General features: G+C 41.2%; 1 protein-coding gene across 2 annotated transcripts in view; it reads left to right on the forward strand.

Moving 5' to 3' along the window:
* The first annotated feature begins 1,254 nt into the window (after positions 1-1,254).
* Positions 1,255-27,243, forward strand: part of LOC149307437 (ceramide synthase 3-like) — a 31,563-nt gene continuing 5,574 nt past the window's right edge. Inside the window, exons 1-10 of one of the 2 annotated variants that reach the window (XM_089538088.1) lie at positions 1,255-1,436; positions 2,697-2,811; positions 6,230-6,348; positions 9,582-9,639; positions 10,638-10,688; positions 12,570-12,662; positions 14,641-14,769; positions 18,143-18,249; positions 18,701-18,857; positions 24,381-24,428. In XM_089538088.1, coding sequence (XP_089394214.1) covers positions 1,255-1,436; positions 2,697-2,811; positions 6,230-6,348; positions 9,582-9,639; positions 10,638-10,688; positions 12,570-12,662; positions 14,641-14,769; positions 18,143-18,249; positions 18,701-18,857; positions 24,381-24,428 — 1,059 coding nt within the window. The remainder of the gene's footprint in view (positions 1,437-2,696; positions 2,812-6,229; positions 6,349-9,581; positions 9,640-10,637; positions 10,689-12,569; positions 12,663-14,640; positions 14,770-18,142; positions 18,250-18,700; positions 18,858-24,380; positions 24,429-27,243) is intronic. The other variant, XM_089538089.1, reaches the window with a different exon arrangement.

Raw genomic sequence — 27,243 nt, forward strand, 5'->3', positions numbered from 1 at the left:
GGCTTGTAGTACATCCAGGTATGGGGATGTTGGGATTCCACATCTGTAGTGGTTAGGATGGTGTTCTCTGGGAAGTTGTGGATGGACTGTATTTTCCTCAGTTGTATCTTTCATGTAGCTTGGAGTGTTGATGGCATATGTTCTGTAAATTATTCCCCATATTCAGATATTTTGCTAGAGACAATAGGTCTTCCAGAATTTCACTATTTGTGTATTTTGGGTAGTAGATGGAAGATGCCTAATTTGGGCTCCTGGGATGGGTCCATTTGAACTTGGCTGTCTACATCGGTGGAGACTACTCAGAGTAGTGTAGTTCCTTCAGTATGTATTGGTGGAATCTTTAGAGAGGATTCTGTAAAAGGTAATGTTGGACAGTTCCCTCTCAGTGTCCTGTATGTAGTTTGACTTGGGAGCTTATCGCGCATACTCTTGCCCTCCGATCTGAGCATGGGCAGAGGACGCATGTGGCGGAGTGAAAACACATTTTATCGCATGCCATACTGTCCTTAAGGTGGCCCCATGCCATCGCCTTGCGCTAAGCCATCCCCGATCAGGGCTCAGCCGCATGATTTTGCTCAGTCAGAAAGCTTCCATCTTTCAAAATTCACATACACTGTAGATCTCCTTTATGTGGTCAGCTGCAATTCAAGGTGTTGGTTATTACCTTTAGATATTTAAATGGCTTGGGGCCTAGTCCCTGAAGGATTGTGCCTTGCCTTTTAATACTGCCTTTTAATACTCACTCTCTTATTGGTTGTGTCTTTGCCTTCAGAGGCGCACTTGGCGACAGTGGCGAGAAAGGGCTTTCTGGATTGCCATACTCCATACGTTTACTCATCTTCCCTTTATTTGTGTGCTTCCAGCCTCTGAAGACATATTTAATTAAACAAACAGTTTATTTGACGGTTGCTTAATTTTAATTTTATTTCCTGACAGTGTGTTTTGATTCTTTCTATCTTTGCCTTGGTTATAAATTTGTTTTAGCAACTGATGATTGTTCTTATCCTTTTTAAAATTTTGAATGGCTCCTTTTTGTGGAGGAAGAGAACAGAGTATAACTTTCTTAATGACATTTCAAATACAGGTTGAGTCTCCCTTCTCCGAAATGCTTTGGATTTGGGAATGTTTTGGATTTCAAAATTCCAGATAATTCTGGATGAGGAATACTTCTCCCACTGATTTCAAAGGAGCCTAAAGTCAACTGATTGATAAACTTGACTGACTTGTCTTCTCTTCTCTTTCTTCCTAGGGAGAATGATACATATACTAACAGTCTTGAATGACTGGTTTTGGTGGGAGGACATCTGGATGCCCAGAAACTGTTCATGGAAAAACTTTGAAGATCACAATGGATATGTCTTTCCCAAACCACAGCAGCTATATGCCATAATACCATATGCCTTTGTGATGTTGGCTGTTAGGTTCTTTGCTGAAAGGTGAGGCAGTGTGATTATAAATATAAATGTGATATAATATAAGTGTGTGTGTGTGGACAATGAAAGAGATAAGGAAGTAGAGGGAAGCAGAAGCTGGGTATGTATTAAAACTGGATGTGATATAGCAAGTGCAGTGGTCAAAGACTATTGTTTTAGGAGTAGTTTTAGTACTGTTATAGCACTCATTTTTCTCCTAAGCTGGGCATGCACTGGGTATGGGCAAAACCCAATTAAAAACAGATGCTCTCATGCATTTTTAAGCTGTTTTTGCCCAGACCCAGCCTATACCCAGTTTGGGAGAAATACAAGAACAATAATCTGGAGTTCAGAAAAGATTGCTTAAAGCAGACCTGACCCTGGAGCTGCCACAACCTGCCCCTGTTACCTGGCCCTCTGTTCCTGCACTGGAGCATCGGTCTGCATTCACATCCAACTGATCTGCCTGGTACATCTACCACCGCAGTGGATCACTCACCTCTAAGGTCAGAATGGGATGCCCAGCAACAATCACATAGCTTCGCACCTCATTCTGACCTCAAAACAAGTGACTGGCAACAGCAGAGGACATGCAGGGCATCTCAGTGGGTGACGCATGCAGAAAGCTGTCCTGGCATGGAAACAGAGAGCTCTGGATATTCCTGGACAATTCAGAATAAGACGTAAGTTAAAAATTGATATTAAGGGTGTTATACCCTGGTTCTAATGCTGAACATGCCAGACATCATCCAGATCGTTTGCATCAGAACCAGGGTTTGGAGTATGCAGCGTCTAAATGGCCCACTTGATTTAGATTAGAGGCACAGAGTGAGATCCAACATGGTTTAGTGGTTTGACTAGGATTGTAGGATACCAGGGTTCAAAACCCACTGGTAGACCTTGGGCAAGTCATACTTTCTCAGCCTCAGAGGAAGGCAATAGCAACCCCTGTCTGAACAAATCTTGCCCAGAAACCCCAATGATAGATTTGCCTTAGGGTCACCAAAAGTCAGAAACGACCTGAAGGCACACAGCAACAGGAGGCAATGGGAAATATGCCAGTCTGTATCACCCAAGATGGAGATGAAATTTAGGTGGTTACAACTTCAGAAGAATATGTCTTAATGGGTAGTACTTTAGTTTTCAATTTCACAATGGGAGCAAACCAACTCATCTTCACTCTTGACAACAGGAAAGCCAGTTTCTTCTAGGTCTGTTCGGATTATGAGCAACTGGGAGGGAAGAAAAAGAAGGTGCAAAGTTTTGTCTTCTGTTCCTTTTCAGATGTTTTGCTATTCCTCTAGCAAATATTTTGGGCATAAAGAAAACAAGACGGGTGAAGCCTCAGCCTAATCCCACATTAGAGGCTTTTTTCAAAGAGTGTAGAAAACCAGCACAGGTAAGGATCACCTTTTTACTTTTGGAACTTCCCCAAAGTAAAAAGGTGTCATTTTTGTCCCCTTTACATTTGCTTTATTTTCACATTATTTCTGGTTTGCAAAAACGTCATGTGAAAAACCTCCCGCATTTGCGGGGTTTTTTCTACTTTAAATCTACTTTAAATTCCATTTCTTAGTGGAATTCCTCTAGTGAGATAAGGTCCTCTGTCTTCATCTATCAATGAAGGAGCAATTGAGTTGCACAGTGTGTGTGTGTGTGTGTGTGTGTGTGTGTGTGTGTGTGTGTGTGTATATATCTCACAAAGTCCCTAGATGGAGTAGTTGATTCTGGTTATTCCTTTGGTTGTACTTTCTTGTAGCTTGTCTTCCCAAGTACTTCTTCTTCTTCTTTTCTCCTTGCAAAGTGGAGATAGTGATGATGTTGAAAGAGACGCAAATAAATATAGGAGGCAGAACATTAAGAAGCGTACTTCTGTAAATGCAAATCTCTCTTATGGGGGGGGGGGGCACATATTTTGCATCTTATTTAAGATCTGCATCTGCTAAGGGGACTTTTTAAAATCCAGAGAGATCATTCTGCGGATGAAGTCTCACCTGCAAAAACACAGCGGGGCAGATTACATGAAATTCATACATTTCTAATGAGGAACTCCTCCTGGTTTCTCTCAGAGGTTTCAGAATAGTGGGGTGGGATGGGTTTCAATCACTCTTGATCCTAATCTTTCCACTAATCCTCCTTCTCTCTGGTTGCTTATCCTAAGCCCTTGGGAACAGAAGTAGTAGTTACTTATCTAGATATAAATCTCAATAGACGGACTTGAAAAATCTGAATGTTTTACATCAAAAGGTATGCGTGGGTGTAGGAAGCTGGACCTTATTTGATCCCTACCTTACCTTGCTGGGCTTTGTTGCTTTAAAGCTTTTCCTTCCATCCCTCCCGCCCTCCGTTCCTCCTCTCTTTCTTTCTTTCTGGTTTTCCTAGCATGACTCATTTCTAGGGAACCAGACCAGTGAGAAAAGCAATATAGTGCAAGGAGGTAAGATGAGAGATAGGCTCACCTCAGCTGTCCCTAATCTTGTCATGCAAGTTTTCCCCGAATAAAGCAACAGTAGGGACAGGAAAACAATCAATTCAATTTAAATTCATTCCAGTTAAACAATAAACCTTCATCCAATTTGTTCAATAACCAGTCTGCATCCTCAGGTAGATTTGATTCCCAAAATGTCCTGCTCAGCAGAGTCCGCAGAAGGTTAAGGATCTGACAGAAACAAAAAAGAAGGAAGAGGAAAAATAATTACATCTGGCTTTTCAGTTTGAACTGTCTCTCCTTAGATTAATGCAGCAGCTTCGGTTAATTAAACGTAAAAAGCAAAATGCAGCAACTTCCATTCATGAAATGCAAAACCCTCGGCACTTTCACTCTTTCGCCATAATCTTGATGTTCCATTCCACATTTAAAATTCAAAGTACTATTGGGCCAAATAGGGACAAGGAAGCTTAGAGACAAGGGTGGAAAACATGTGATCCTCCCATTATTTTGGACTCCAACTCCCATAAGGTCTAGTCTACATGATTAAAATAACCCTCATCCCAGTTGAATATAATGCATAATGCACTTACATGTAGCCCTTACTTGTGATGATGGAAGTTAGAACTCAACAGTATCTGGATGGCTTTAGGTTTGCTATCCCTGGTTTCACTCGATATCATGCTACACTGTTATAGTGCTATTATTCCACTTTGACTACTATGGCTGCCTCCTTTGGAATCCTGGGATTTGCAGTTAAGGGAGGGACATTTAGCATGTAGCAATAACAAGTACATTTCTATAATGCTTATTGGTGCACTTAAGCACTCCCTAAGCGGTTTACAACATGTACGAATGTGTTATAATGTGCTAGAATTCACAGCCAAAGAGCTCTTAGGCCTTCCTAAACGACAAATCACTGAATTCCATAGGAAGCAGCCATAGAAGTTAAAGAGGAATACTAGTTTTATAGTAGTGTGGCATGATATTGTCCTTAGAAAACAGCAGGAAAGGAAAATATTGTCATGAACAGATCAACGAACCACCCAGAAAGACATTTTGCATTGTGTAAGAATTTACTTCTGCTGTTATCCTAATCATTTCTTAGGACAGCAAAATGAAGTGATGGTGCAACGGAACAAAATCATAGGAACTCAGACATCGCCACCCTTTAGTGTTATCTTTTCCTTCTGACATCAGTAGCATGCATGACTGCACCATTTTAGTCGGAATGGATTAATTCAGTATTAAGGAATTCCCTAATGCATAACCTCGTAATCACTTATAGGTTCTGTAGTCGCCAATTACTTAACCCTGATACATTGAAAAATGGTTGGGAAGCAAGTCACTTTTGTCATGGCCTCAGGGGCAGATCCTTGGTGCCGTCATAGACTTTGAAGTAATGGCCAGGGTGGGGAAAGTGATTCCTGTCGGATTCCCAAATGATCCTACTTAGCCAGCAGTCCCAGTGTATAGTATTACGTATAGTATAATATAATATAATATAATATAATATAATATAATATAATATAGAGTTTATGTTGCTGCCATCTACTTAGCCAGTAGTAGTCTCTGGACTTCATGGCTTTGAGTTTGCAAGAGTCTATGGGAAGTTTCTCTCTCTCCTTCATACAATTGCCATGAATTTTTTTTTTAATAATTTTTATTTGGTTTTCTTACAAACATAAAAGAAAAAAGAAAAAAATTCAGACTTCTTTTAACATTTTCAAAGGTGAAGAAACAAAGGTATTTTCTATTATTACCATAATAATATTTATCTATATTATTTTCCCATGGTGTTAACTACTACCCTGTTCTTTTCTCTTATTCTCCCATGAATTGAAGCTGACTTAACAACAACAAAGAGATTTAAGCTAGTAGATTAATTTGCACAATGAACAACTCAAACTTTAGATACCAACACTTCTGTTAATCAAAGTACATATTAATCTACCTGCAATAACTATTGAAGTGGTAAGCCCATTATAAGTTTAGATTCAAAGAAGCTTTCCTACATATAACTGCAGGATCTACAATCCAAATCTGACAGGTAAGAACAAGAAATGGTTCTATGGACCCTTGAAAATTAACAAATTTAGTATGCTATAATTTTCTGTGGACTGAGACTCACTTCATCCCAAATGCTAAAGTAGACTCCAGTTCATGAAAATTTTATCCCATACGTATTTGCTAGTCTTCCTTGTGTCTGTTGCAATAGACCAAGATGACTCCTTCTCTGGAAAAGGCAGAGATCAGTTTTCAGAGACTATTGTTTTCTGGTGGGAAAAATGGACAATCTTAAAACAGAGATGATTGTATCTTAGTTGATAGCATACTCTAACCTGGATGCCATTGATTTTCCTTCTCCTTTTCTCCCTGCCTCTTCCAGTCAGAGATACGTAGATTAGCCAAAAAGTGCAATTGGACAGTGCACCTGGTAGAAAAATGGTTCAGACGACGACGAAATCTAGAAATCCCAACTTTACACAAGAAATTCCAAGAGGCTTGGTAAGTGGCACTGCTGCCAAATGTTTTTATTTATCCCTTCTCAGAAATGCCCTCCTTGTAGCAACCTAGCATGAGCAAGGGAAGGCTATGCTGGGACCCTTTGCTCTGTAGAGGAGGAATGGGGAAGGTGTGATCCTCTAGATGTTGTTGGGGTGCAACTCTCATTATCTACCCTGAAAGTTGCAGCTGAACAATATCTGAAAGGCCATGTACTTCTCTTCAGCCTCATCAGTGTATATGGCTCTTTACGTGAGTGGTTTACAGTTTTCACAGCCCCCTGCCCTTACAATCTAAACAGAAAACACATAAGGAAAGGGGCATGCCAGTGGGGTAGAGGTGAAGTCCAGCAGATACTGCCCCTTCTTCTCTCCCTTTGAGGCTAGGGCAGTTGGGATGAAAGAAGGACCTCTCTTCTGCTTCTGGGCCTGGGCATGCTGGAGCCATGTCTACCTCTTCTTCTCTCCATCTGAGGCCAGAGCAATGAGAGTTGGGATGGAGGGAGGGCCTTTCATCTGCTTCTGGGCTTAGACATGATGGAGATGTATCTGTCTCTTCTTCTCTCCTTCTGAGGACATGGCAGTTGCAGTTGCGATGAAGGGAGGGCCTTTCATGTGCTTCTGGGCTTAGCCATGATGGAGATGCATCTGTCTTTTCTTCTCTCCTTCTGAGGCCATGGCAGTTGCAGTTGGGATGGAGGGAGGGCCTTTCATGTGCTTCTGGGCTTAGACATGATGGAGGTGTGCCTGTCTCTTCTTCTCTCCCTCTGAGGCAACAGCATTACATTACAATACAAATGATTTATTGTGTAGAAGAAAACTGCATTGCAGTCTGTAGTGGTATGTCCCAGTCACAGATTTGCCAACTCCATGAGAAACAAGCTACAGATTCCTGACGGATGTGTTCATTTAGTAAAGGTATAGCTCCATTGGAAAGCTTATTCCAGCACAATCATACAAGCTGAGATTGTCCTATACCCATCCCTGCTTTTATCTCAAATGTGAGAGACATGGATGTGACAGTTTCTATTGGAGGACAGTGGGAAAGATGTGGTGAGAGCATGAACTTAATGAGTGCATGTCAAAAGTAGCAGCAGTTATGACCATCCTTTCCCCTTCATTAGCATTGCCTGGAGGAACATCCAAATTAGTTTCCCTACATGCAAGGACTAAATTCTTTGGGCTTAAAAGGCATCTGTTTTAAATGCATAGTGGGCAGCTAATTGCCTTTTTAATTTGTACTCCGAGGACATACTTAAAGAAACATTTGCTCATTCAAATTATGGCATCGTTGTTAATGGCATCATTATTAATGGAAAGATCATTATCATTAACATCTAGTATGCAAACGATACTGTATAACTGACAAATCAGAGAATCAACAAAGATTACTTGGTAAAGTCAGTGAACTAATGAATGGCCATAGACTGAACGTGAATGCTGAGAAAAACTAGATTCGCGGTAAATAGTAAAAAGCATCCAGTTCAAGAAATTCATTTTAGGATGCAAAATGAAAATGCGGACTGTGTCAACAAATACAGTATAAATACCATGGAGTCTGACTGAAAGATCGCAACCCTGAAATAAAAAATTCGAACAAAGATGGTGCAAAGTAGTTTCTTAAAGTATAATATGCAGCTATTAAAAGTAGCCTTGAGCATGTTCATTATACAGTGGCATGTATCTTGGTTCTATGGCATGGGATTGTGGACTTTAACACAAGTAAAATGACTCATTAGAAAAGACTATAAGGCTAGGAAAGGTAGAGGGCAGAGAAAGAGAGGAAGACCACATACTAAATGGATAGACTCAGTCATGGTTCTAAGTTTGCAAGACCCTAAGGAGAGAAGTGGAGGGTAGGGGGTCTTGGAGATGTCTCAGCCAAAGGGTCTCCATGAGTTGGGTTCAATTCGAGGGCAGCTAACAGCAACAATAAAAAAGCAGTTGAAATATGGATTTCGCCTGATTGGATATTAAGAAGTACTAAAGAGAATGCATTTAGACCAAGACACAAATACATAAAATGCAGAAAATGAGAATATTTTGGTGCTACAGTGAGTGATGAAAAATGGAGACTTTTATACCCATTTGTTGTATGCTAACAAGTCATTTTCGATTTATGTTGGCCCTAAGGCAAATCTATCACATGGTTTTCTTGGCAAGTTTCTTCGGGGGGGGGGGGGGTCCTTTGCCATCCTCTGAGGTTGAGAGTGTGTGACTTGCCTAAGGTCACCCAGTGAGTTTACAGTGGCCAAGCCAGGATTCAAACCCTGGTCTCCAGAGTCATAATCCAACACTCAAACCACTATGACACTTGGGCTCTCAGGGCAAAATGAATGGGAAGAGAGAAAGAGGAAGAAGATGTAATGGCATTCTAGGATTTTAGGATTTTTAGGATTCTTTCCTAGCCTTAGGAGGCAATTCCTGGTGGTCTTTGGTGGTCTCCTATCCAAGTACTGATTAGGTCCAACCCTACTTAGCTACCAGATTCAGAGGTGTGTTCATGATCATGTGTTCAAGATGATAGTAGCGTATGTTTCTATACTGAATGTATGTGAATCATGAACTTGAATCCATGTGAATAGAGTCAATATAGTGGTTAACTTTTTCATCATTCAGAATATTGGGAATGTAAACAAAACACTCCAACCATCTGCTCCATGCAGCCTCACAGCCAAGGCTTCCCGCAGGGTGTTTGTGTATCTAACATCATTTCATCCCCACCATGCAGAGTAATAGCTTTTAAAATCAAATCTTATTGGTCTTTCAAAGGTCATTACAGATACTAGTTTGCAGATGGAGATGGGTACCATTCAGTTTTCTGTCTTGCCTGTTCAGTTTCTTTCTCAGCTCCCAGAAAAGCTAAGCCAAATTGAGCCTTTAGTTTTGAAAACTGATCCGTAAGTACAGAAGACCCTACAGTTCCTTAGAAGTCCTGTGGAATAAAGCAAGACTAAACATCCAGTTAAACATACACATAGTCAGTCCACATATACAAGTATCCAATGCTGTCACTTTCGGACCTAGTTATAGTTTGCATTGTAGCTCTACCAGAGTAGTTTTTCATTAATCATACTCAACAGTTTGAAATCATAATACTGAAATGCAAAGAAGAGATTGCAAGTGGTCTCCTAAAATTATGGACGCTGAACGTTACTGTTGTACTGGTGTGTGTGTGTGTGTGTGTGTGTGCGTGCGCACATGTATTTTCTAATTTTATTTCATTTTATTTTACAGTTGGCGATTTCTATTCTATTCCACATCATTTACTGCTGGAATTATATTTCTCTATGATGTAAGTCAAAAGTGGGATGGCAGTCAAACTTTAGTAAAACCTTAAACGAAAATGTGACCTAATCTGCACTCTCTAAAACATATTCTCATGTCTTGCCATGTGTTCTAATTCTGGGTTTGGGTTAAGGTAGCCTTCCCAACAAGATAAAAGTGTTGGAAAGCAGCAGAAGTGGGGCTTCTGCTCGTTCGTTCCACTGGAGGTATGGTGGCATCCACACAAAGTCACTATGTGCACACATTCACACAATGGCTACAAGCTTTGCGAGGGTGAAGTGGCTGTGCTTCAGCTTGTTCGTTTCAGAGGAAGAGGGCATCCATGCCACCAATACCACAACCCCCCAAGCTTGCTGCTGTTGTGTGAATGTGCTCTTGCACACAATGGCTTCAAACTCTCTGTGTGTGTGCTGGCAGCATTCTTTGTGCTCCCCTATTTCCAAGAAGGAAAGAGGCCATAGTGGGGTGACCAGTGCTGAGCGAGACTCCAGGGGTGGAAGGTGAAGCAGAAATTAAATTCTCATGTAATTATTATTGGCAAACTCATAAAATGGAAGTTAAACCTGTGAGAGTCAAGGGGCGGCTGCAGTTAGCTTTTTCCTGCCCATTTTTGATATTCAGCTCTCCAGACAAGAGTTTGGAGAGTCTTACTCTTAGGTAAGTGGGAACAGGATTGCAGATTTAACTTATTAGTTAGTAATTGCATAGCTTTTAAGACTATTTGCTAGCTGTTTATCTACCTTTAGAGTTTTCAAAATTATTTGCACAGAATTATCTGAACAATCCTTAAAAAGTCTTGTAAAGTGCACCACTGTTACTGTGCCATATACAGATGTGGCTGAGCTGAGGGCAAGATAAGGAGAACGTGGTTTGCCAAAGGCTATCTCCTGGTTTAATGGCAGAGATGAGGTTTGGACCAGCGCATTGATGTAGCCGCTGTGTTGCAATACCCCTATAATGCGGGAAATAATTATGATTCTCTGTCTGATTCTATGTTCCTTCCAGAAACCCTGGTTCTATGATCTCTGGCAAGTGTGGGCGAACTATCCATTCCATGTGAGTGCTGTCAGTTGGAGTGCTGAGTCTTTCCTCTTTGTGAAGATGTATTGGTACCACACTCTTTGCCAGGATACAAATATTACATTTGGTTTCACACAACCTCTGGACGAAATGGTTAAGGGAGGTAACCTCAACAGATAGCCAGAAAGAGCACAGCCAGAAGGTCCTGGATGGATTTTCTTTTTTCAAAATGAGTGTTTGAAATAGAAATCTTCCAATTACTCTAGCAGCATGACTTGATGTCCATCTCAGCAGTGGGAATACGTTTCCAACAGACCAATTCTACATGGCTGAAGTAAAGTTTGGAAAGAAAGAAGTGGGGAGATAGTGATGAGTTGAGGCTCAGTGGCAGAAGCCTTGGAGGTCACTTGGAGAAGACAGTCCTCATTGGAGCAAGAAAATAACAAGGAACCTTATTTTGAGAGAGAGAAACTCCCAGATCAATGGTTGAGAGAGGTTCCCAGGTACAGGCCCTAGCATTTCCAGTTAGAAGCATTCCCTGGGAGGAGAGTTCCATGAGATCCCACCTTAAATCCTGGAGAACAGCTACCTAAGGCGCTTTCAGATAGATGTCTTCGTTTTGGTCTTTCCTTGTTGAGATGTAATTACATTCAGGAGTGGCTAGGCTTTATTCTTCTTAAAGAGGATTTGGAGATTCTTCCACACCTTCCCTCTTAATCTTACTCTGCTGTCAAATTTTTGCATTCTAAACAGGAATGGTTCAAAGAGCTATTTTTAGCCCTTAAAGCTAAATCCCAATTTTTTTTTAAATGAAAGCTGTAATTGTTTATACTGTCTTTCTTCAGTTACTCTAAGGCTTTTCCTTTAACTCTGGAGGGCTAGGCAGATACACCACTCCCTTCTCTCTTTGCAATTAGTGAGTTAGTTTGCTAGTTAGCATCATGCAGATCTGTTCCCTGAGAGATTTGCAATTTAAGACCCATTCTGCACATTGAACAGAATAACTCAGTAAGCCAAGGTTTGTATAACACTGGACTGTGGCCAACATCCAGTGGGATATTTCTTCTCCAGATCCTGCTAACGCTGCTAGAATCAGCAACTCACACTTTCTGCAATTCTCTCACCTCATTCCTTCTATGGAAGGAAACCCTCTAGATCATATTTTTGATGCCAAGGAGGGCTGAGAGTTAGCAGAAAGTTCCAAAAGGATACAGAGTTACATCACTAGATCTTTTCCACTGAGGTTGTATTCAGAGTCCTAACCATGTTAGTCTGGAATATCAGTGTGTAAAGGGACCTTGTAGCACCTTGGAAATTAAGGCCCCATACAGACAGGCCAAAATAAAGCTGCTTTGGGTCACTTTGAAGGTATGCTGTATCAAGAGTCCGGAAGCCGCACCAAAGCCACGATCCAGTCCTAAGGATTAAAGCACAGTTTGGTGCAGCTTCTGGACTCTTGGGATGCATGCATAATTTAAACAGCATACCTCCAAAGTGACTCAAAGCAGCTTTATTTTGGCCTGTTTGTATGGGACCTAAGAAAACTAGACCAAGTTGTAGCATAAGCTTTTGTAGACTTCATCTGAGAAAGTAGACCTAGATCCTGTGTAACTGGTTTTACTAGATCCCCAACACATCATATGTTGCTGCTTCTATGCTACATTGCTATTGTTATGATGTGCTTTCAAGTCAATTTATGTCTTATGGCAACCCTTTCCTAGGGTTTTCTTGGCAAGATTTAGTTAGAGGAGCCTCGCCGCCCTGATTGCATTTTGTAGAGAGGAGGGATATAAATTATTATTATTATTATTATTATTATTATTATTATTATTATTATTAACATTCAAACCACTACACCACAATGGCTCTTTTGCACAACATTACAAAATGTACTAACAAGCTTCTTTCTCTTTGCAGTCAGTTCTGCCATCCCAGTATTGGTACTACATGCTTGAAATGAGTTTTTATTTGTCACTGCTGTTTACTCTTGGGATCGACACCAAAAGGAAGGTGAGCCATTATGAGGATTCATCATTTATTTTCTACAAATATTTCACAACTTGCTACCTCTTTCTGGGGAAAGGGAAACGTTTCCAGTCTAAGACATACCCATGTTAGTCTGGAAACTCCATACACGAAAGGATCATGTGGCACCTTTGACATTAACTGAAAGAGAGATGTTGGTAGCATGAGCTTTAATGGATTTGAGTCTGCTTCCTCCGATGCATGAGGTGGACTGGAAAGTCCAGGCATAGACTGTGTGTGAGAATGTCCATATAAATGCAAAGCTTTGTGGGTGTGGTGATGAGGTGACAAGTTCAATGATGTCCGTTGGGAGACAAGGCAAGAGGAAGGATGTTGGGTAAAACCAAGGTGAGTAGAAAAGCATATGAATGAGTATTGGCATGTAGTGTGGGAACTAGAAAGGAGATGAATTAAACTGGCTAAGAGCATCCTCATGAGGCTGGGGTGTTAACCAGTGCTATAACATGTGTAGGAAGCCATTGTCTTTGTTCAACCCTCTATTGATAGACTGCAGTTTGTGGATACATTCCAATTCTGCTATTTCTCTTTCCAATCTTCCTTTGTAGTTTTTTTGTTCAAGGACCACTATTTTGAGATCTGAGATGCAATGCCCAGGAAGGTTTAAGTGTTCAGCAACCATTGTTTTGTGTATCCACATTCCTAACGTCTGATTTATGTCCATTTATCCTCCAGTGTAAAGACTGGCCTGTTTGCCCAATGTAGAGTGCCGAAGGGCATAGCTGACATAGTATGGCATAAATCGCATTGGAGGGTGAGCAATTGAAAGTACGTCTAATATGGGTGATATCATTAGGTCCTGAGATGACATTTCCTGAATGGATGTGTGGGCAGAATTGGCATCCAAGTTTGTGACAAGGTTTTGTACCTGTGTCTACATCTGTGTTGTGTATCTGTAGGCAAGTAAAGGCCTGCCACCAAGAGCCCTTGAGAAGGCAGCATTATTGTCCCAGAATATCATTCATGATACATCTGAGTGGTCTCAATTGGAAGATATATGCCATTACTGGTGGAGTTCTGTCATTTTCGATCCGCAGTCTGTTCTGTAATAGTCCTGGGTGCAAGTCTTGCCTTGTTTATAGTTATTTATTGATTGATTGATTTTTACTTCATGTGGTGGTTATTGTTGCTTGAGGAATGTGTGTTTTAATTCAATGAGTTTGGCATCCCTGTCTTGTGGGGCAGAGCAGATGTGATTGTATCAAGGATTTGGCTGTTGATTTGGTGTGTGTTCAAAGTGGAAACTGGAGGCATGCAAGTATGTAAGTATGTGTAGCAGTCAGTCGCTTTGCAATATAGTGTGGTGCTTAGATGTCCGTTGTGTAGCTGTACAGTAGTGTCCAGAAAGTGAACTTGTTCTGTTGATATTTCCAGACTGAGACTGATGGTAGGGTGGAACATTCTCACACAGCACCTTCTTGCATAAGCCTGTCCCTGGACTTTCCACTCCACCCCATGCATCTGAGGAAGTAGGCTCAAGTCGAGGAAAGTTCACACTACCAACTTCTCTCTTTCACTTAGTCTTAGAGGTGCTTCAAGATCCTTTTGCATACTGAGTTTCCACTCTAGCCTTCCATGGGAAAATTCAACTGGTGGCTAAAAGTGGATATTCATGCATTGGGCTCCTGTGCAATCCCAATGTGTTATGTTTTTACCCAAGCATTTATCACCTTGAACAGGTTATCAAACAGGGATGGAGGTGATCTCCTCCAATGACTTACTATTCTTTTTTCGTCCATGGTACAGATGGTCCCTGTATTTATATGGTTGTGATTCAGACTGAGCAGTGGAAGATAGTTTTCTCTTTGTTTATACACCCCAAGCCCTTGTGTGGCATGTTGGCCTCAAGACTTCCACCTGCTTTAGCTTCCCTGAGATCAGATGTAGCATTTATTTATTTTTATTTGTCTTCAGAAGAAAGGCTGATTTCTTGATGTTTTCATAGGACTTTAAAGCCCACGTGGTTCACCATTTTGCAGCCCTTGGTTTGATGTTCTGCTCTTGGAGTGCCAATTACATCCGACTTGGGACGCTGGTGATGATTATCCATGACTTCGCAGACATTTGGCTGGAGGTGAAAGTTGCTAGGCCTTAGTGCCTTGACATCTCTTGGGTTGTGGTTTATTTTATTTATTTGGAGTGACTCCCCATGAGGAACCTCTTGACAGAAACCTCAGTAAGCCCTTTCATGAAGCATTTTTATTTTACAGAAGGTGAGAAACGCTCAGTGGGTTGGATACTGAGAAATTGAATTTGTTTGGGGGGAAAGGCATGTTAGAGCAGAAATGCTTACCTTAGGAGGACGAGTTTGCAAGAATAAGGGGAGGCAGAAGATAGGTTTTTGGATCCTCAAAAGGAGGAACATTTATTAAAGAAATCTATTCTTTACTTTACATAGAACACCTTGATCATTTTTTAACTATTCTAGAAAGGTAAAGACAGTAGGCAGACATGCTCTAGAATGTCCTCCCCATGAAGGTCAGAGAGAGCGCACATGACAGAGACCAAACAACAGAAAAGGGAACAGTCAGCCCTCCGTTAGTTCTTTTGAGTTCAACAAAAGGCAGTAATTTGAGTAACCCTGGCTGAACCAAATGATGGAATCTGCTCATAATGCTTTTGGGACAGGTGACAGGCAGCAAAAACAACCAGATAGGAAAAGAAAGGCCAAGTTCCTAATCTCCCCCGTATATGGCTTTGTCTGTGCAGGCCAAAAGGTGAAAGGCATCATTTGAACAACGCATGGCCCAAACCCTATATCTGGTGTGGTCAGTGCAGATGATGTCCAGCACATCTGGCATAGAGCCAGGGTATAGCAGGGTTAATATGAACTTTTTTTTTAAAAAAAAACTTAACTTTTGCTCTGGATAATCTGGGAATATTGGAGCCCTCTGTTTCCATGCCATGGCAGCTATCTGCAGTGGTGTCCTGCTGAGCCACCCGGCACATCTGCTGCCACAGTTGGTCGCCAGAACAAGGCCATGGTGATGCAGAAGCAGAGGCCAATGTAATGAGGGTAGAATGGGGAAACTGCAGGGCCATGACAGGCTGGAGACAAGCCTCAGCCATCTGGTCACTCATGGACAAGAGAAAAGAAAGAATGGGTGTCAAAGTTGCTGCATTTTCCAGCAAGAACATGCATCTGAGACCTCTGTCAGATTGGCAGAGGCAGACTTTTAACACAGGCCTAGGAAGGCTTGGAAAGCAGACAAGCAGAGGCACAGTGAAATGAGAAGAAAGCTGAAAAGAGACTAGACCGGACTGTGGTAGCATCTATGGCGGCATCTGCATTGCAGAAATAATCTGGTGTGACACCCCTTTAACTGCCATGGCTCAGTGCTTTGGAATGCTGCAAACTGTAGTGTGCAAAACTCTGGCATCCCCCACTAGAATTCCATAGCACTGAGCCATGGCAGTTAAATTGGTGTCAGACTGGTTTATTTCTGCAGTGTGGATGAAATATGAAACTAGGGCAAGCCAAGGGGGACCAAAGGTTGGCTTGATAGGCGAGTCTAGTGAGTAACTAGCCACACAACTATTTCAGAACCCCACTACTTCAGTTGTCTCCCAAAGTGGTATTCAGCAAGGGACAGTAGAACAGAGTCTGGAGTGTGCATGCACATTCTGTTCACCTCTCAGGGCAGGAAAGGTTGGCTGTGATTTAAAGAGCAAAACAGAGGCATGAGGGCAGGGAATAGCAAACCTCCCCATAGCTTCCCAAGGAATAACTTAGAGGGAGATCAGTTATGGAAGGCAAGCGGCGTAGAGGGGTAGGGTAGCTAGGATTTAACATATAGTTGGCATATTGCTTATGCATTTAAAACCACAGTTTGCATATACATGAGATTGGGCAAGGTGGCGTTAATCCTTACCTTCGGGACATGACAAACAGCAGTGTTGGAAGCAGCTCCTGCTCACTGTGGCAATTTAAGCACAAAAGCAACCTAGCCTAGTGTGGGAAACGCAATGGACTTTTCTCCCAGGACAAAATGGCGAAGCAAGCGGAATTCAAAAAGGACTACTTAGGTTTATTCTCCAAGTCCACAGACTTGGATGAACAGAGAAAAGAAAAGAAAATTGAGGCACACCTCATTATGCATTTTACACCACATTTTATCTCCTCTCCCCAGCCGCAGCATTGGCTGAGCCATGAAGTGTACAGCTTTCAGAACCGTCTATTCCCCCCTTTCTATCTCATGATCATTGAAAACCATCAGTTAACATTTTTAGTCTACTGAGCACACTCAGTCAGACCTAAAAAAATGCAGAGACTCTAAATTTGATATGTTCTCTGTGTTGCAAAGCCCCTTACTTCCATATCTATCTGTTCCCTACAAGCACTATACTGTCTGTTCCCAAGTTGCTACAGTTTCAGTGTACGCTTTGTTTTTCGCCTACAAATAATAATAATAATAATAATAATAATAATAATAATAATGAAGCTGACCTATAAAGAAAAATAATAATGTTGGCCTGCAAACAGGAATAATAATTCTGATCTTGCAGTTAATACTCTTGGTGCGTTAGTGTAGCCATGATCTAGAGCAGCGGTTCTCAACTGACCTAATGCTGCAACCCTTTAATACAGTTCTTCATGTTGTGGTGACCCCCAACTGATGGTCTCGGTTCCTTAGACCATTGGAAATAAGCAACTGTGGAGTAAGATATTCCAATCCTGTTCAAAGGAGGTGGATCTGTGTGTCTTGTACAAGATCTGGTGGGTATGCTCACCGGAAGAGATCCGTCTTAAGTGCCCTCTTAAAGGTCTCCAAGGAGGTAGTAAGACAGATCTCTTCCGGGAGACTATTCCACAATCTTGGAGCGGCTATAGTAAAAGCTCTTTGGGAAGTTGAGGCTAGTCTAGTTGTTTTTAATTCCAGCAAATTCTTCCCCGTTGTTCTGAGAGTGCGGGGCCATGTAGGGCTTTAAAGGTAATAACCAACACCTTGTTTTGCGCCCGTAAGCAAATTAGTAGTCATGACCCACAGGTTGAGAACCGCTGTTCTAGAGTGTCAGGGTTGGGTTTTTTCCCCATTCGGCGGAAGCAAAAAGGCTACTCCATATCTCACACCTCGAAACCCATTCAAAACATTAGCAGTAGTCTTTTCTCATGCCATGCACCTGATCGCACTTCTACAAACATAGGCCTAGATCCAACGATAGTCTTGACTAGAGTTGATTTCATAGAACCAGTGTGGAACGTGCATAAGTGTGCTACCAAATTCAATGCATCTGCCGTGTTTGGAAGTAATGACCAAATATAGGCCTTAAAGAGATGACCTTTTAAATCTAAATCTTTCATTCTCCAGCTCACAAAATCCACTGCCATCGTCACCAGTGATGATGGCTTCTTGGATCTGAAGTCCAAAACATCTCAAAGACCAAAGGTTGAGAGCCACTGTTCTAAATGTACTATGGAATCCTAATGTATTTGTTTGTCATCCCAGGCTGCTAAGATGTTCAACTATGCACGCTGGGAGAATACCTGCAGCGTCCTTTTTGTCATCTTCTCAATTGCATTCTTTATCACACGGCTAGTTCTCTTCCCTTTTTGGTAAGTTGCATTAAGGACCAGTTCTTTCTGTTGCGGTTACGTAGTATATATGCTTTAATCTCACTTCTGTCAATACTCGAATCGTTCTCTCTGTTTGCAGTGGGCAAAGGCGAAAGTTCTGTTTGTAGATCCAAAATAGCAGCACTCCATCCCTGTGTTTTTGGGTGAATCTCTAAAATATGGAGACATGGAGGGGGGACTTCAGGGCAAATCTTCATATTTGTGTTTGAAAGTAACAGGATTTGGAAAACAAAATCGATTTAACAGATTTTACAGAAATAACTAGGTTAATCTGTTGCAGAAAAAGCAACCAGGTTCCTTAAAGGCTAATAGATTGATTATGTCTTCATTCAGAGACTATGGTTCCACGCTACAGAAATAATGCAATTTGACGCCACAAGAAATATAGCAAGGATTTTCTTAATTTGTTGCAATGCATTGTGTGTTTCAGGATTCTACGGGCCACGTTATATTATCCTACATTTTATACGCGGACGGTTATTGTAGCATATTTCTTCTTCAACGGGCAGCTATTGATCCTGCAAGGTCTACATATCTACTGGGCCTACTTAGTTTTCAACATTCTGAAGAAATTCATTTTCGTAAAGGTAAAAAACCCCAAGATTTTGGTGAAATTTTGATAGAAATCTATTTGATGATCCTCAGAACCATCACAATTATCCTTTTTTTCCTTCGTTCATTCTTTCTTTCTTTCTTTCTTTCTTTCTTTCTTTCTTTCCTTCCTTTCACTAACATGATTGATCACACAGTACTTTTACACAAATAAAGGAAGCAAGTGATATGTGTCCACTGCCTGAGAAGCATACAATGTGAATTTAGATATTAGAGGATGGAACAGTGAGAAGGAAGGCGTGGAAGCAAAGAAAGAGAAGACTCATTGATAAGGAGGGCTTAATACTGCACCAATTGCAGGTGCAAAAGCAAGAATAGCACATTCAGATGAAGTCTTATGGTTGCAGCCTAGTGAGCAGGCTTTCAAGTTTGCCAGAATTCCTAAGGCTGAATATTAAAGGAACTAAGAGAAGCAATCTCTCCTAGATAAGTCGCATGTCATGCTGGAGGACCTAGAGATTCCTAGACAGAATATATTAATCAAATCCATGAATAATCAAATCCGCAAAAGTCAAAGCCCCAAATATGGAAGGCCAGCTATATAAATCTCCACCTCTTCACTGGCAAAGTATCATCCTGAATTCTGTTTCTTAATCACATTCGATTGCGATGGCATCTTGAGGACTATCTTTTTAAATTGATGGAGGCAGAGACACTTTTGTGTGGTATTTTGGAAACCAAGCTCCCAATGCCATTTGTCCAACGTTGTCTAGAGAGGGGTGGCAGCAATCTTTCTATTGTTGCTTTGCTGCCTGAAATGACTTGAGTTGACCTGCATCTGTTTTCCATAGTGGTGGCAAACCTGGCTATGAAAGCAGCCTCCATCTCCAAAGCCAACGTCAGAAGGAACCTGTTTGACAGGCTGTGTTATGAGACATAGGCTCTTTACAGGAGAAATCAGCAACATATATTAACACAACGTTCTCTCCACTTCAGCTCTCACTTTCACTCACTAGTTATCCACCCACTCCTTCAAATATCTGTTGCAATCTCGGCGGAATATAGATAAGGCATTGGCCTCATATCAGCAAGACTTTATGTCTGTTCACATCACGAAGGTAGTTCATCCATATTCAGAAAACAGGTTATGTTCAGTAACTTGCAAATGTGGAAACGGAAGTTTGCAAGTTAGTAACGGTTGGGGGAATTAAATTAATTTTGAACCATACGTTTAGGGCACAACTAGCTGTGCGTAGGAGGTAACAATAGCAATAGTGTTTACATCTGTACCTCTTATCTGTGAACTCAGCACTCTCTAAGTGGCGTTAGCCAATATATAGTTGCTTTCTTGCAGAATGCAAACTATGGGAATGTTATTCCTGCTCTTCATCACAATCTGCTGCTTGTGAGGAAACTCATTGTAGGAGGGCATGGAACATAATAATTATTATATTACACTTTAACAGTAATAACAGTAGTATTGTCAGCACAACTGCTGGGGTCCAACAACCACTGTCAGCAACTCAAACGAGTCCTGTGGTTAAATCAGACCTTTGAGCAGAGCTAGCAATTTTAGAAGCAGAACCGTGGTTCCAAAGGCAGTTGAGATAACAGCAGCTGGATGTCTTCCAGGAACTGAAACAATGCAGGAACCTCCGGGGACACACAGCAAACCGATGCCAAACTTCTTCTGATAAACCACCAGAGAAGCTAAGTCTCCCGAAGTGCTCTTTATTCACAGTGCTATAATACAAATACAGATCTCTCCAAACTCCACAATGCATACCAAACCAACTCCTACTAGAAACCCACAAGCGATCACTTGAAACCCCTGGGTTTATATAGACTCCAGACCATGTGGTCTCCCAAACCCAGTGAGTTCAGGTGTGTAACCATGACATGTGTCCCCTGTGTAATCCAGACACATGTCGCATCATCTATGGCTACGTGCACTTGGACACCAAAGTGTCCTTGAGCCTATGAGCATCAGCTGTGCTAATCAACCTTGTCCTTCTGCTGAATGCTCATGGTCAAACACACACACATCAAGCATTTCCCTGTGTTTTAACCCTTTACACTCTGACAAGTATTACTATTATTTGTTGCTGTGTTTCCGACTTAAGGCAAAACTAAGGCGGTTTTCTTGGCAAGATTTGTTCAGAGGCCTTCGCCTTCCTCTGAGGCTGAGAAAGTGCCCATTGATACCTATAGCTTAGTGGAGATATGAACCCTCATCTCCCAGAGTTGTAGTCCTGTGCTTAAACAACTACATCATGCTCTATTACTATTATTAATTGGCAGATGGTTTAATATGGTGTAATATTAATATTATTTTTAATTAATTATTAAAAACTCTTATTTTGGGCCCCAAAATTGCACAGAAATTAATACTTTCTGATAAAATTAATAATATATTCTCACTGTTATTATTATTTAAGTGTAAAATTGATTAATATGCTTTAATATTAATAGTGTTGTTGTTGTTTCATAATAATCCAGTATTAAAAACCCTTTGATTTTGCATGGAAAATCTTTTAGCTTAAGTATCTAGAGAAATGCCATTTCAAGGGAACCGTTTGCAAAAGCCCAGCTCCCAGGTGGAACTTTCAAGGTGAAATATTTAACCAATCTGAACCAAAAGGTAATAACCTACACCAAAAACCAAAACAGTATTACAAACAGAAAAGTCTAGACCTTTCTGTTTGTAATACTGAAATATTTAACCACTCATTTTAAGTTCATTTTCTTTAGGAGATTTGCTGCCCCCGTAATGCATTTTCAGGTTAGATCAGTCAGTAATGCAGATTCCTCACTCATCCATTCTTTCCTATTTTTTAATTTTGGTTTGATGTCCATGGATTTCTGTTGCTAAGAAACACATTTTGTTTCTGTAATATGATAGTTACAGTACCCTCTTAGTTCAGGCTCCCAACACTACGGCATCGTGTCCAGAACTGAAATGTCTAAACATAGGGTGGATATTTTAAGGGGAAAGTCTTAAGCATATGGAGAAGTAAGGATGTGAAAGGATGCACAGACTGAAAATATCTTGCCAAGGGGAATCCATTGAGATTTAATGATTCGTTTCCAGCGCTGAATGAATGGAGACAAAGAGGAGCGTTATGCATCTGTCCTGCTAAGGCAGATGAAGCAGAAAGCTTTTAGCAAACATTTCTTAAAGGATGCCACTGTTGTAAAAGGTCTACAGGATGCCCATCACCAGGATCTGGATCAGACTAGATGCGACAGGAAAGGTCAAAGCTGAAAATAACACCTGTGTGTTTAGCTCCGTTTCCACATTTAAAATATCTGTGTGGGAAAGGGTGGGTGCAGACATGACTTCACTAAACTTGAATCAAAGCTTGGAAAAGTGGTCTCAAAGCTCCGGACCCATTCTGAGTTGAGTCCAGATCCAAATTGAAATGGGCTTCTTTTGTCACACTTCCCTCCCACCTCTTCCACTTGGTGAGCCTTCCACACTTCCCTTTCACTTCTTTCCCCTACCTTTCCATGTTAGTCTGGAATATGAGTATGCAAAGGGTTCTTGCAGTACCTTTGAGACTGTTTGTGCCAAAAAAGTTGTAGCATGATCTTTTGTAGACTTGGTCTACTTCCTCCGATGCATCTTCGGCAGTAGACCAAGTCTATGAAAGATCATGCTACAACTTCTTTGGCACAAATAGTCTCAAAGGTACTGCAAGATCCCTTTCCTAGGTAAGGCGAAAGGATATCCCCTCGCCAAAACGACAATACTGGAGCAATGGGAAAATATGTCATGTTTGGCTTTCTCCTATATTCAGTATACTTGAACATCAAGTTCTTTCTATCCTGAATGTAAAAAAAAAGAAAAAAAAAGAAAAGAAAAGATGATCCATTTCAATTATTTTCCCTCCACAAATGAACAGAATTCCCTCAGGTCTAATCTGCACTGCAGAAATAATGCAGTTCGACACCGCTTAAACTGCCATGGCTCACTGCTATGGGATTCTGCGATTTGTAGTTTTATGAGCTATTTAGCCTTCTCTGTCAGAGAGCTCTGGTGCCACAACAAAGTACAAATGCCAGGATTTGATAGCATTGAGCCATGGCAGTTAAAGCGACATCAAACTGCATTATTTCTGCAGTGCAGATTAGACCTCAGAGAGATCAGGAACCTATAAATCTGTAAGGAAGAACTTTCAGAACTGGACCTCCACCTGTGCAGAGGTTAGGGGCAGCATCTAATCCTAAATCTGTTCTTAAAAATGCTTTGTTTATGCCAGTGTAGTTGTCATCAGCTCCCTCACTGCCTCCAAATGAGTTCGGAATAGTAAATCCAAAGTATCCAAGATACTTATGCTGAGATCTGGATGGTTGAAGCATGCAGAGCGGAGGTTAAGATGACCACCTGCGCAGTGGCAGGACAATCCAAAGGGGCATAGATGTGATGGGCACTGTTCAGCATCCTTGGCACAGCCTGGCAAAACTGTTTCATAATGAGATACCAGATAGCTCCTTATGCAACAGCAGCAAGAGTAGTTCCTCTACTATAGCCCCTAGCTAGGCCAGCATAAGTCACAGATTCAGGCCTGAATGTGCAAGCTGTGAACTGTTGTTTAGGGCGTCTCCATCTTTCCTTCCACCTAAACTCACTCTCTCCTCCACCCCATGCTTTGCTGGCAAAAACCTTCAGAGCTGAGGCACCACTTTACTCCGAGTCAATTAACAGTGACTCATTTTGAGCCTGATCCTTAGCGTGGTGTTGCTTCAACATCTTTACCGGGCTTCTGACCAAGAGGTATTTTCTTCCACTGCGATATGAGTTATGAATGAGTAAGACATTATTGATACATAGGGAGAAACGTTGCAAGGAATTTGTAATGCTAAACTGAAACTCCTGCAGGGCCCCATTGATTGTATGCTAATTATTCTTGGGCTTGACTGTCACATCTGCCTATATGCTCCATCCTTTCTCCTGCCTTTGGGTTTAAGATATCAACCCCCCACCAGCACTTTTTCCTTAGCACCAAGCCAAAGGCATTTTACAAAATACTTAAGCCATTTTGAGAAAAATGTAACAAAAAGCTCCCAAGCAAAGATATGTCAGAACTACAGGCTTTACAAAATAGCTAGCAATCTCTTTCCAAGATGTGTCAGTGTTCTTCAGCGACAACAGTTCTTTGTGTTCCTTGGTGGTGGGAGGAGGCTGTGGCTATTAAAATTAGGATTTAAATTAGGGAATAGGCTTTTCTGTAATCTCACATCCTGAAGAGTGCAAAGGGATCTTGTAGCACCTTTGAGACTAACTGTGAGAAAGAAGCTGTAGCATAAACTTTCATAGAGTTGGTCAACTTCCCCAGATGCAGCGTATGGAGGATATGGTAGTTCGGCACCATCTTGATCTCAAAACTGAGAAGCAACAGCCTGGAGGTCAGTCCTCTAATACCAACTCTCAAAGGGAATGAAGATGGGAATAGAATGAAACTAACGTGAAACTTTCAGGCAGACCCATCATTTCTCCAGCCTCTGCTGTTCTTATTTTGGTTGTCGATAATTTTATAGCCAATTACCCTTTCCAGGTGCTCAGGATTCCTATCCCAGCTTGGGCTAAAATAAGCAATGACAAGGTAAGTGGCATCAGATGTCCGCATGTCCTCCTGGACACGGTGTATCAGTCTCTGAGACTCTTCTCCCCCATTTTTTATTCTCTCTCTCTGTCTTTTGTTTGGAACCTATCCAAATCTCCAATGAAAGCCACACTACAAAATGGCTGCCTACAAACTGAGCTCTTGATTCATCTTCTTGGGGTTTACGTTCTTTCTTTAAATCGAATATGCCATTGATTCTCTTGAGATCTATACAAATCACATTTCCTCACAAAATCAACTTTTCCTCTGGACCTCTTGTCCCATTTGATGAAAGCTGGCCCACTGGCTTTTCTAAAAGGAGTAGATTGTCCAATCCGCCTGATACTATTGGGGGACTTACCATCTCAGTTTTGACTAAATATAGAATTGCACTATTATTCCGGAGCTTATGGGGATTTTCCACAATGGGACAACATGGTCTGAAATTCTTCTTTCTTCCTCTATTGATTTGAAACTGGGTTGTGACTTTATGGTGGTTCCAGATAACCCACAGGTGCCATTTAGGGTACTGTTTTTCAATCCTGTTTCCTTTGAATCAAATTCTCATGTGCGATGCGGGGAGAGAATCCAATGGTCTTACCTGGCTAGAAACTTGTGTTCCATCTAATTCTTATGAAGCCCAATCTCTGCATTCTACACTATTTTGTATTTGAAAGATCCTGGTTCCACTCAATACAACTGAAATGAATTGCCTTGTTCTGTTGTCACAGTTGCAGGGTTTTTTCCCCATCCACTTCCAACAAATGTGGTTGTCCTTTGGACAGATTTTTCTAACTGTAGTTTTTGTACCCATTTCCAACTAAGGGTATCTTTAATTCACCTCTGCTTTTCTAAATATGTATTTTTGCTTATCTACACTTGGATGTTTTACTTATCTACACTTGCAGGTACTTGTCACCCATCTGTATCCTTTGAAAAACTCTTAATGACCACCATTACGATCAGTCCTTGCCATCCCATCATGATGTGAACACATTTTGTACTTCTATTACATCTATTCTATTCTAGTTCTATTACAACTGTTTTTCCTCTCTCTGTCACCAGTCCACACACACACACATTTTTGTCTACTGGGCTGCATTTCATGCATCTAAAGAGTCAGATGAAGCCCATGACAGTTTATACCAAATTAAACTGGTTAATCTTAAAAGTGCCACAAGACTCCTTTTTCCTTCCTTTCTTTTTTCTGCATTTTCCATGAAGTTACCAAGTTACCAAGAGTTGCTAAATTGCAATCTTATTTTAACACCTGGTCATACCTTCAAGGACCTGTACATCTTGTGACAAGGAGTTGCACAAGCAAATGGTGTCATCTCTTCCTTCGGGACATTTGGAGAATACACAAGGAGAGCATACATTTCACTTTGCTATCCTGCGTTCAGCAGACATACCTTCTTGCAGGAATTTTCAAGAGAGGGATTATGTTTGCAAAGCAATTTATTATTAATTTCGATGACTTGCACAGTTCCACTTCGTTAAAAGTGGAAAAGTCATCCTCATCCCAAGTAAAAAAACAACAGTCTGAGTACTAGAAACAATATAAAAAATCTGATTCATAATTCCGGAGAGGATTCAACTACACAGGAATCTTGGCGGTCCAATTTTGCTTGATCGTTTCAGGAGGACCCGCTCCCTCTAATCTTGTCTTGTGGGGGCATAATCCCCTCCTACCTCCTCTTCTCTGGGGTCCATGCCTTTTTTACATCTAGTGTTGCCTTACCAAACAGTTCATTCATTTTCAATCTATATGCTGCCTTTCTTTCAAAGACCTCAAGGGGGTGACCGTGACTCTCCTTATCCCTGCAGCATCCTCAACGGTCTTGACAAAGCAATGAGTGAAGCAGGACCAGCTGAGAAAGAAAAAGGATCACTGGCCAAAAGTGAAAGAGTGACCCGTGATTGGGGGGGGGGGAAAGCATATGGAAAGTTTGGGGGGGGGGTAAAAGAAGAGGGGGAAAGTAATTACAAGAAGTAAAGTCATAGAGTGGAAATATAGTACTGAGAAACTATCTACTTGACTATAAGTCGACCTCAAGTATAAGTCGAGGGCAGGTTTGGGTGCCAAAATTATGGACGTTGATATGACCCTTGTATAAGTCGAGTGTAAAACTTAGGGGCATATAACAAAGGATCTAAAGGATGAAGCAACGTCAAAGAACTTCCAAAATTCAAAGCCAGCAGACATAACTACTGTTGTGCTCTTTAAGAGCTGGATGGATGAGAGAAGTAAGAGGGGGGTCAGTGCTTCAGGACAGATTATACTCTTGGCTTTTCATCAGGGAGATGGTTTCTTCTTTTAAATAAGAGTTAAGATATAGTATTTATACTGACCCTTGGAAAAGACGAGTCAGTTTTTTGGGGTCAATTTTTTTGACCTAACTTTACGCGTAAAGTTCTAGAAAATGTGACAGATATCCAAATCATACAGTGTTTATGCCTATATGCTCTACATGCAAATGCTGGAAAGTTATGAAGTCTTAAGATGAACAACTGTTGCATCAAACATGCCTGAGTGAAGATCCATATGGATGAGGCAGTTCTGTACAGGTCTGGCAGAGTGGAAGCACCAAAGTAGTTGTACCACTGCAAATGCCCAGGCCAGCCTCCCTCAACCTCATGCCCTGTAGACCTTAAATGCCATCATCCCCAGCCAACATTGTTGCCTATATTTGTTGGGGGTGATAGAACTCGTAATACAACAGATATGCAAGCCACCAGTTTAGTGAAGCCCAGACATTCTGAAGTTACTAGTGCTCTGCCGTATATACTCACTTATAAATAGACCTCATATATA

Source organism: Sceloporus occidentalis, unplaced genomic scaffold (genome assembly GCF_023333645.1).
Source record: "Sceloporus occidentalis isolate IW3139 unplaced genomic scaffold, rSceOcc1.0.p SCAF_9, whole genome shotgun sequence".
Taxonomy (NCBI): domain Eukaryota; kingdom Metazoa; phylum Chordata; class Lepidosauria; order Squamata; family Phrynosomatidae; genus Sceloporus; species Sceloporus occidentalis.